This window comes from Opisthorchis viverrini, assembly GCF_000715545.1.
Source record: "Opisthorchis viverrini unplaced genomic scaffold opera_v5_464, whole genome shotgun sequence".
Taxonomy (NCBI): Eukaryota; Metazoa; Platyhelminthes; class Trematoda; order Opisthorchiida; family Opisthorchiidae; genus Opisthorchis; species Opisthorchis viverrini.
The window spans coordinates 110,931-122,708 of record NW_008752127.1 but is presented as its reverse complement, the minus strand read 5'-3'; the positions used below and the strand labels follow the sequence as shown (position 1 = coordinate 122,708).

General features: G+C 43.0%; 1 protein-coding gene across 1 annotated transcript in view; it reads left to right on the top strand.

Moving 5' to 3' along the window:
- T265_11259 (hypothetical protein) overlaps nt 1-9,279 on the top strand; it is a gene marked incomplete at both ends in the record, with an annotated part of 27,315 nt that extends 18,036 nt beyond the window's left edge. Inside the window, 5 exons of the mRNA XM_009177866.1 lie at nt 1,731-1,807; nt 1,926-1,979; nt 2,027-2,076; nt 4,297-4,418; nt 9,060-9,279. Coding sequence (XP_009176130.1) covers nt 1,731-1,807; nt 1,926-1,979; nt 2,027-2,076; nt 4,297-4,418; nt 9,060-9,190 — 434 coding nt within the window. The remainder of the gene's footprint in view (nt 1-1,730; nt 1,808-1,925; nt 1,980-2,026; nt 2,077-4,296; nt 4,419-9,059) is intronic.
- Between the last annotated feature and the right edge of the window lie 2,499 nt (nt 9,280-11,778).

The window sequence follows — 11,778 nt, the reverse complement described above, 5'->3', positions numbered from 1 at the left end:
AAGAGTGTGATACGCTCAGTGGTGGGGGGGGGGGGGGGGTTTCGCGGTGGAACCAAAAGGCTTCAAAAATTAATGAATTTTAGTGTAACCGGGAATGCAGGGGATTCGTTTCAACCAGCCAGTAAAATCACTCGACTGCAAACGCGGTGTGTGAGTCGCTATCTTCTTTCACTTTATGAAGCAGTACTGGGCCTTTGTGTTGAAGCATTATAGAACGGCCACACCAAATGAGTTTCATAGTTCAGAGCTGTTCTATGTTCCACTTTAGCTAGGTTGTATAAACTTATGTTGGAATACATACACTTTCCAGACCCCATGGCCAGTCATTCATTACTCCTCAGCTTACAAATGTACACGAAGATGCTTTTCTACCTGCAAAGACAGAAGCTTTGCATCTGTCAGTGGATACTGAAACCGCGCCCATCACATGCACACGAAACCGTTTGCAACTAAATGCCTGAGCATCTTCTTACGACTGATAGAGTTCAGGCGTGTCCTGTACCCAATTCTGTTCAGTTTGGTCATCGATATTAACATGGAATGTGCACTTCCGGGGAGCAAGGATCGTGGTATCGATACTGAAGGACCAATAGATTCCGGGTTACAATATCCCATTACCCGATGCCCTTCACATTCTACAATTCACGGAACTTCACGGAGTGATCCTTTGTTTAAGCATGTATTTTCCACATTCAAAGTTCAAATTATTGCTTCGATATTTTTGGCCCCTCGTGTCCTTCTGCAATTTCACGGAGAGTTACTTGAGTTTGCTGATCGATTTGTTTATGGGAACAGTTTCTGATGCCAGAGACCCATACGAGCAGAGACAACTGTAAAAGCAGTCGTACTCTGGTGTTCTAAAACTGGGCCGATCCAATCAGGGAAACTTTCAGCCATCGTAACCGTTGTGGTACAGCAGTGTTCACAATAAATGTTCATAATAAATTGGTGTGTAAGGGAGTACTTGGTGGTGATTTTTACTCACCAAATCTGCTGAGTTCATCAGGCCTAAGTGGCTGGGACATGTAAAACGTATGTCCAGCTGCGTCTACATAAGGAAGCATTGTTTTATCCACGGAACTGTTGTTTGCGGAAGGCTCGTGGACGAGAGTCCCTGACTTGGTTGCAAAAACTGAAGACAGCTATTGTCAAACCAAATATTGGGCCCTACCTAGTTAAGGTTCGAGTGATTATTTTTGCACTTGGATAGAAAACATACAGTATAGTACATGCCACAAGTGGAGTGCCTAACTCTACTTCCTAGATGGACTATCCAGCTGCGGTTTCCCGTCATCCCTCTCTGGTCAGGTGAGGCCGGTACGTTCATCTTATGGTCATTAATCACCATTATTTGCCACCGGTATATTGTTGCCAGTGACGACGACGATACATCTGCGTAGCAGAACTAAGCTACTTAAAAGTGGTTGTTGGACACTCCTTAGCTGAGTGCCTGATGTTTCAACCATTGTTCCAGAGACCTCTATCAGGTTTTTCAAAACACGCACTGCAAATGTTTGACAGTAGGGATGAATCTCATAGGTAAGTTTGTTCTACAATTAACACTTTTTCCTGTCACACAAACTTATCGAATATGCCGTTCATCATTCCGTGGTAGAAGCACGGGGAGACTTGAGGGAACACTGAGTCTAAGGAAAACCACAACGCTCATCAGCGTCCTGGTAAATATAATCCCACTGCATTACTTATCCGTTGCTTCTTGTTTTCATCAGGTCTTTTGAATACCGCATACGTCATTCACCATGGAGTGAAGCACCTAATTGGCACAAAGTCACCCCAGGAACCTCAGGTAGGTACGCATGTTTGTCTTGACGAAACATTTAGCTAACTGCTTACTCAGTACGCCCAATAACTTACTCATTTGCCTGTTTAGCTGCATGCCGCTCACCTGTTTTTTTCCTACACAGACTTTCTACCCTGTTCTGAACAAATCACTAGAAGTCCAACCAGGTGACAAATTGGTAAGTTCGAATAACAACTCGGTTCACCATTGGTTCCTCTTTCAAAGGAAGCCAGCTGCTTGTTCATGAACAATGAAGACAGAGAAATTCGCATGGGGTGAGTTGAATATTTTGATTTAGTGAATCTAGGCTGAAGACACGATGATATCTCCCGTCACTTACACACTCCATCGACTGCCACTTGTTTCCTTGTCACGACATTCGTGTCCACCATTATTCTTGCCAGGATGATCGATCCACCCAGAACGTTCATCCTTTAGTAGTGATTTCGTCCTTTAGTTGAATCCAATCTACGATAAAACCTGGTTAAACACGGTACAGCTGTTCCATCCTTATTGGAAATCTTCAGAAGTACGCATCTTACTCAGAGAGTGCATCGAAACTCAGAGAGTTTCAAATCCGCTACCTTCTGACCGGTGGTTGAAGACAGCCGTTTGGCCACGAGCTGCTGATCAGTAGTGTGATTAGATCTCAACTAAACAGAATACAGTACAACCCATCCTTCACTCATGGGATCTACATCGCGTAGTCATTCGTGTTGACAGGTCCCTCAGTTAATGACCCATCATATGGAAGTTCCACGAAACGAGTCAATTAAATTCTTACTCTAGGCTGCTCATAGAATATTGGTGTTGTATGGAGGTTTGGCGATTTTACTTCAGATTTGATCCTGTAATTGGAGCCAATCCGTGCTGAAAAGCGAAAAAGGCACTGTACAGCTGTTTCGTTCGTATTGGCAATCCACAGTAGTGTGCATTTCATGAAACCCTAGGGAGTCCTGAACCCGCCGTCTTAGTAGCTTGAGCGCTTGTTTGGTCAGGAGCGGTGAGTCACTACTTTTATTCACTCACACCGTTAATTGTTCAGACTATTAGCCGGAAGGTTTCAAGTTCAAAACTCTATAGGGTTTCTCTATAGGCAGGTTGTCGAAGCTTAGACAGAAGCAGTCGAGATGCAGATGTCGGGTTCGAACCACGGACCTTTCGGTCATTGAGTTCGCGCCCTATACATTGTTTCTCAGTTTTTCACCATGAACTGGCTTCATTTTCGCTATAAAATTTCCAGGGAAACTTCCCAAATTTATTTGCAACCGAGTGTATTTTGCGAATTTCGTGCAATTCCGTTTCAAGTGGAACATAAGGTTGACGGAAGCTCGGGGACTTCGTCCGCCTGATGAGCCCCAAGAAGGGCGAAACCGGTCGTGGACTGTGGAAGAATTTTCAGCAACCTTACGAGAAACCTACTACTTTGTCCATAATGGAAGTAACGAAAGGGTTGTAAATATCGTGGGCTGATATTTTCTGACTGAACAGATCGCTGGCAGAAGTATCCACTGATAAAAATCTGTAGCCGGATCAACGCACAACGGCAGTCTGAAGTTCTCTACAGTCCATACGTACCGCTCCCGTGAATGTAAGGCAGCTCCGCAACACGTGAACATACAGATGAGCTCATCAGATGACAAACAGTCAAAACCACGCTTATTTACCACTTTTTGGCAAAAATATGGATTTCTTCTTTGAATTCGGTGTCCTCAGTAGATCGGTAATTATGCTGATTGTTATAACGACCATGCTTTTCATAGTTGAAGCCTGGACCAATCATTCGATGCAGTTCAGCACATGCAACTACTACTAAGAGCAGAGGAAGTAGGTAGCTCCAGTGTTTTGGCAAATCTCCAAGAAACATTTTTCTCAGACAGGCAAAAATGACGTTATATTGGGTAGGTCAGCGAACGAGTACGCTTTTTGTTCCACTGTAGGATATATTTAGTGGCATATGTAACAGAAGCTCTGAAATCTCCTGAATTTCTTGAACCACTGTCCACTGCGAACGACGCCTGAGAGTACAAAACTGGCAGTCTGGAACTGCCCTTCTTCTCGTTTGTTATTTAAAGCAAATATCATGGTTTTACGCCATTTACGCGATGGCCTTCCACACTTGGATACCTAGAACGATGATATTGCCCCTGGTTTTCCAAGAGCCATGAATGTGCAGACCGTATGGCACTGGGCACTCTCCCGATCTTTGAAAGAGAAGGGAATAACTTGACATCCCGGTTAGAATAACCCTCTCATGAGCGTCAGACATCCCAAGATTTGTGTGATCTGTGTGATCTGGACTGACATTTGGTCTACTTACATACGCACCAAACCTGGTAGCGATTTCAAGAACTTCAGTAATCAGGGTGACTTTCGTAACTGCTTACTATTAGCTTTTAACTGAACTGACGCGCTTCTATCACTTTTCACAAAAAATCTGCACAATTTTTTCTCACCGGACTAACCTGTTCTTTGTGGTGTTGCACCTATTCTAGACATACCAGAAATGATGAAATGTGCAATTTTTACATGATGTACTCTGTACCAATGGAGGATGCTGCCCAACTGGATGATCCCAAAAATCAAAATTGCCTCCAGAGTATCGACCCTAAAACAGGTGAGATGTGATTTGATTTTTCCGAGTTAGACAACACTGGAATTTAAAAACCATAAATTTACAACCCAGAATGAGAGTTGCATATTTAGGTTAATTCATTAGCCATAACTGGCGATTGTTTGATTCAAAGCTTGAGGTTAAATCCGACACCAGGCAGGTGGTCTGCATAGCACAGGAAGAGTTGGAACCCCGTCAGATCGTTCAACCCTGTGGTCGTTAGAGAAACTGTTGAGCAGGTATTGAGATCTCCAAAAGAACGAGGACTTTTTCTGTAATTCTACTTCTCAGCTAACATATTACTAAAGTCTAGGGCACATGTCATAGATCGTAAACACCATCATTTAACATTCGCAGGTACCAGTTAAAATAAATGTGGTGCACGAGTTGGTGGGTTATGTACTCAGTTTACGCTAAGTTTCTGGAGTAAAATCGTTTGACCGTTTCCAGAAAATGAAGTAGTTGCCAACACTCAAGTAAAACCGTCAAACTTGAGTGAATTTACTGGAGCACTTGTGTATCTTTGACGGCCATTTCAGACTGACTGATTTCCCCCATCGTTAACTGAAGTCCTTGCATACGAGACTGAACCAACATGAGCCCATCAAATTCGGGAAATTAGAATCAGGTATAGGTTTCAGTAGGTTTCAGTCACCTCTTTAGGTTGTCCTCTAATGACAAGAAAAGATTCTGGTTCACGCATGTAGACCACATGTAGTGGGACTCCGGAGTGTTTAACTTATCGTCCTTCACCACTCCCTACCAATAAGTCGTCCGCTCTGTAACTACATCCATGTTCAACAGGTACAATTGCGTCAACTACGCAGAAACTGGCTTCCAGAATTTAAGTGACTTTCTGAGACCCATTAGCTTCAAAAGCACTCATTTCGATGTCCTAAACGAAGCATTTTTCCATGCTAAGCACCCGTCTAGTTGTTTTTAGCTGCTCCCTAGTTTGGTTCCACGCTTAGGTACCACATCATTCGAAGAAATGGAGCCTGCTTCTTCACCATAAATGAGGTGATGGAAAGGTATGGTGCCTTCCAAAGGGTGATAAGCTACGTTGTCATTCTTGAACCGACCGATTAACTCACACATTCCACCTGCCGCTGTATTCTTGTGGTTAGCCTCACAGCCACTGGATGCCGACAGCACCAATTCAGCTCATCACAGTAGCGGAGAAAGGTGCTAGTTGAGTTGCGAAGATGGTGCTTTTTCCGCTTTTCTGGAAATTGCAGCTTAAATTCATTTCGGAGTGGAGATTCGCACCAAGACAGAATTCCGAATGTAGCCAAATGCTTCGCAAAGTACACCCATGTGCAAAGCAATTTGATTTTAACCATGGAGTGAACTGGATCTCAGCTGGATCATTCGTTTATGATATTCTTCAGCTGAATATGCTGCATAGAGGTCACCTAAAGTTGCAAACGGTACGATATTTGATACCACAGTACATTTTTCAAGCAAAAGCTAATCATAAGTTTGGCTAAATACCTCCTCAGATTCCCTGACCAATGCAGGCACATAGAAACGAAGGGAGAACAGTTTCTATTGGAATTTATGAGAACAGCATTTCAAACACCCAAACGGCTGAGCGTTTGTTGTAAGGTCGGTTACACGTGGTCTGCAAAATCATGACCGTTTTCAGTAACCTCTCAAATTGGGAATTGGGTTAACACGCTTCTGCAACAGCGTCCAACTACTCGATCGCATGTGATCAAGACCGCCGTAACTGTGGTCTCTTTTAGGGGGAAGTGAGAGGACGCAATTTCGCAAACTCCTACAGCCGTTGTTCCCGACTGTTTTTTTAAAACATTTTTGGGCATGATTGCTATCCATTCAGTCGAGACCATGCTTCTCAACTTGCAGTGTTCCAGGATAGGTATAACTAACTAATTCACCTGTGTTTAGGATAAATTCAGGATTTCTGGTTTCCTCGTGCAATTGGAACTTAGAAACGAAAGAAACCAACTGTTTATTCTGTCGACCGATGCTAGTTCAAAACATTTTCAGCTGCATTAGGAAAATATTGCATTCATAATTTTGTCGAAAGGGTCTGAAACACGTGTTTGCATTTGATTATGGATAAGGCTTGAGATAATTCTGGTAGTTCCCCAACCTCGCGCAAAAAGTGTTGCCTTCAAAGGCAGCAGTCTTCTAGGTTCAGTTAGTCCGTTTTTTACGGTTCCGCATTTTTCAGCCAACTGAGTAAATCGAATAGCAGTTTGAAAAACAGTTTTACTGCTGAAACTTGTGATCCCCGAAATTTGAGGAAAAGGTAACTCTAAAGTAGTCGGCATTGGACAACAGGTTTTATTGATATTTCCAAGAGCTCGGCAATGAGGAATCGCACAGAAAAAAACCCTGTTTGAATATTTTGGTAGAAGCCTTCTCGCCTCAATCCAATTAAGCTTTAGGTGATGAAAGTAAACATGGGGTCTTAGCCTGTGATGGACGAATCGCAAGAAAAAAAATCCCTGTTTGAATATTTTGGTAGAAGCCTTCTCGCCTCAATCCAATTAAGCTTTAGGTGATGAAAGTAAACATGGGGTCTTAGCCTGTGATGGTCGGCTTCCTGGAAAACCAGTGAGAAGTTGTATTTTTCTACTGTTTATATGCGAGCCAGGAATTTTAACGGTTTTGAGGTTCATAGGGAAAAATGGAAGTTGATTGCCCTGTATTATATATATAAATATATCATTAGCTTTAAGAGGTACAGAGTTTATAGCTTCAAGTTTCGTTTGATGATGATTTTGGGATTCGATGCGGATAGCTACCAACTGAAAGTTAGAGACATTGTCAGACATGGCCCAGTCCAACACTCAACGGGGTACAAGCGTTTAGGCTGTTACCTTTATTGCCTTTAACCCATAACTCTTCCCCGAATCACCCCAATAAAAAGTCCACCAATAGAAGAGCTTGATCGTTGTTGGTGCTGTACGCTTTCCAGAATGGGGTTGCCGTGAACACGCCTGCGTCTGCCTAGAGATATGCAAGAAATGGCCATTGGTTGACGTCAGTGGTGTTCTTACTGTCAGTTTCTTTCGAAGTTGTCTGACTGACTGATTGGAGGTGTAGGCATCCCCAAAATGATTGACATAAGCAACCACTGGGCCCCTCACTCACCCACTCTCTTTTCACTCTTAGGCTTTGAATACGATTAGATTAACTATTGCTCAGCAGTGAAGCATCAGTGTCTCTGATATATATATATATATATATATATATATGGGAGATCCTACCAGTAGGACAGCATAAACAGATTCTGTTTTCAGGCACTGAACACCGAATAAATATTATTACTATTTTCCTGTCATTTCGAATACACTTTTGAATGGAATATCCTGAAATTGAGGCTGATCGCTGGGCAATGTGTGACATAAAATGCAGCAAGAGATGGGATACAGTCTCGGGTGTGCAGGGCATCACTGTCCTTCCTTTGCGTGAGTAATCCGCTTGCCAAGCGTTATATGCGGTAGTTTTTTATGCATAAAGTAACACTACTGAATGAGATCTTCCTCTGAAAGAAATGCTTCGCAACTGATAACAGTCTCACCAGTTTGAATAGCCCACAAGACGCGGGAACGCATCCGCCTCAAACTCATGCAGTCCTCAAAGAAAAACATTGTCTCTTCGGCAGTTTGTTAGATTTTTTGACTTCCAATCCTTCATACTGCTTGAAATGATGGGAACAAAGATAGTTTCGGTAGGTAGTATCGTTGTATTTAGATCAGTTGACTACGTGAAGCGGTTCCACGCGGCAGTCCATGTTAAACTTTCGTTAACTAGTTCACCACATTGACTGTGTGTGTGGGGAAGCGTAACCAGTTCAACGAAATCATAACCTGAATGTTAGGCTTATAAACTGAATTTAGACAGTTTGTTGGGAAGTTGTCTAAAAGCTCTGAAACACTATCAAACAAAATAAGTCCATGAAAAACTATTTACCAGGATTTTATCAGTCTGTCATAGATATCTCTGAAGGAGATGTTCCAAACGCTCGCAAAATGTGTGATAACAAGCTATTAGCTGGCGGAGTTCGTCACCTCAATAATGTGAACTGTAGCTGAACTGGTTTTCATCTTCATGTTCCCCTTTTCTTCTGTGATCTTTCGAAAGTTTACCCCCTCACGTTGTATATCAGCCGTCGGCATACCGAAATTTCCCTTGTCATACAAACCATCAAGAGTGAATCTGCGGATAAGTCTCGTCTAACTTAATTGTCTGCTAAGCTCCGATGGCATATTCCTCATAAACACTGTCTGAAAGAAATTGCTACCGGCTCGATGCGGTTCTAATGAAGTGCGCTGCAACCAATCCTGCATGAATACCAAGTGAGCTGTCGGGTCACTACCTGTCCCAGACATAGAACCGTCACTCCGCCTCTTTATTGTTGCTCATTATATCCAATTCCGCGACCAGGGTTTCCTTCGTGGCCACTCTTTTCAGCTTCACATAATCTCTTCTGGCCATATCTTAAATACTAAATAAGGAGTTAGTAACGAGACTAACTCCCATGAACATCACTCACACCTTACATAGATCCGCTCTTTTCTCTGTTTTCCCCGCGGAGCCTTCTACATCATCACACCTCCACTTAAACTCACAAAAACCCTGTACACTTTTCCACTTCCCTTTCCACAGGTTCCCCTCTTGCCTCAGTACCGCACAACCACCACCATGGGTTGCACACCGTCACTGAGAATCCCTTGGAAGTTCTAGAGAATGAACAAGAGGACATGTACTACAACCCTTTTGGTCAGATTTTGGAGTAAACAGATGCTAATGAACTTCTGAATGTGATTTTTCTAACTTGTCCTTCATCAAAGCGTGAAATCGCTGCTTCCATTAGTGTTGTTTTTCCTGTTCAACAGTCAGGTATGTTACGCAACTCTTGTAGCTCAAAAACGACGTTGATAATCAGGTTCATCTATTCTGTTGATCACACATCACTCCCTCAGAACGAGATATTCGGAAACCTCGTGAGTTAAATTAACCAGAATCCGGACGTATCTCAATATGTTGTTGTCTTCAGAACCTTTCAATAGACACAACTGCTACGATCTAGCACGGAAGAAAAACAGTTCTATGAGTCCTAAGTGTGGAAAAACAGTATCTTTTTCGTGACTGTGAAAGTTTCCTAATACTTAAAAGCATCATAAGTCACATGTAAGAAATTAACCTGAAGACTCCTAATTCCCCCGGATGAATCACGTCTGCGTGCTTTGGGATTGGTGGAGATAGGAGATAGAAAGTACAGGTTCGCAGCAAGAACCCTTCCGAAAAGTATTTCTTTACTACCCTAATGAGCGAAACAACTATGCAGACTTCTCATTTATACGCGAGCGTAAATGAAGGGTCAGAAACCATCCAGTGAGTCAAAACGAGAGTAGCTTTTGGAGAGCTCCCGGAAATCGGCTCTCCTTGGAAGTGGTAATGATGAATACAGAGGTGAGTAACCCACCTCATCAACATCCAGTATATTCACTCCCTCCTAATGTTCGACAACCTTTTCAACCTCATTCCCAACTTGCAGTTCAGTTGTTGTTCACCTGCTGCTGTAATTTTAGCGATGAGTCTGTCATTCACCTATTCTGCTGACCGGTAAATTGCCAGTCACTTGCAATGAGCTTTGCCTCGTGCTCCTTCGTTCAGTATCGCAAAACACTGCTATAGAAAATCGGTGTAAAGGGCTATATGGGTTTCTTATCTGCCGTATGTCTCATGGACCTTCATTCCGCATCTTGAGTGAAGAAATATTCGGCTTCCCGCTTGTAGTTTCATTAGCTGGCGCATATATGATAAGTGGCAGTTGAATGACACCTAGCCAAATCGGGTAATCAGGTAAACCAACATTTAGGTAAACATTTTAGACAAATACGAGACCTTTTTCTTAAAGTTATCACCTTTTTACTTGGTTAAATTTGTCTGAAAACATATCAGTGTCAAGTCTTCGAAAGTGCAGACGAAATGGATCAAACTGACGCTAATTCGAACTTCAAACACTTTTTGCGCACGAGTATAGGAAAGCTCTTGTAATCGTAAACCCGTAACCTACAGTTAAGCCCAGCCTGTAAGACATAAATGCTTGCGAGTTATTCAGCGTATGAACATCTTTTGGCTGGCGAACCTTTACCAAACGGCCTGCTTTCTCTTACATTCGGAATATTACGAGAATGCTGGGACACTGAACACAAAAAACTTCGCCTCATTGGGATAGAAATCACTGTATCAATGCACAGTAAAAAACCGCGGATCTTGGACTTATTAACCATATGGCTTGAGTTTGTTCTGTGGTGGCCTTCAGATCAAAATGTCACGCTTTTCATGTTGCCCGCGGTCTCATTTGAGGTACGGTCTCAAATATAAAACAGTGGCTAAAAGAAAGAACTTTCTGGGCATCTCACCAAGCCATTCGCAGAAGTCCGCTTAGTTCACTCCATCTCAATCGACCTACTTCTCTGAGTGCGCTCGTTATTACGTTTTCCTGATAGCAAATGTCACCCTTGTCAGTGGGTGGATTGTCTTATACGTTTATAACGTCAACTAAGTGAGCATGAAACCGGTAAGCCAAAGGCTCATAAGTTCGAAAGTTTCTGCTGTTCCACACCGGGTGCGATGGCGATTATAACTTACTTATTACTACACAGAACGTAACCAAAGGAAAGAAACCCTATATAAGACTGCACCCGCAACCCAGTAACTACAAAACAAAACTTCGGGCCTACACAGAACGAACCAAAGGAAAGAAACCCTATATAAGACTGCACCCGCAACCCAGTAACTACAAAACAAAACTTCGGGCGCTGCACTACCGGATAATTAAGCCAATAGTAATGGTAGCCAGTTTCACTCCTTATACGTTAAAGCTTCGTGAGGAATGGGCGGCTTAGAAAGGTTTAAAATGAATATCGCCATTTCTTGAGGATGATTTTTATGAAGATTTGGCACAAAACAACTCTTCTCCGAGGCTGCTTCAAAAGGATGGTTCTGTGGATGGGAGGAAGTTTCCCGGGGCGCGGGCCCTCTACGGACGACTGCGGGTCTTGACTGAATTGATCGGTGATTTGGGTGACAGCCGGTTGGTTTTTCAGCCAGTGAAGACTATAGGCCTGATGCAGAGTCACCATCGACTGCCTCACTTTAGCTCATCCGTCAGGGCTTCTTACAACCAGTTCCGTCACCCCCCCCCCCCCCAGTCCCCATTTGAGAAGCTGGTAGTTAACAACGCGACTGAATTAACTGGTCTGGACTTTTATGCTCTAGTGTCAGATTCCAGACTAAACGCCACGTGACTGGGAAAAAGGAGCTGTATGAGGCAAATGACTCTCTGGCCTAACCAGAGTAATCTATGGAGTGTGGT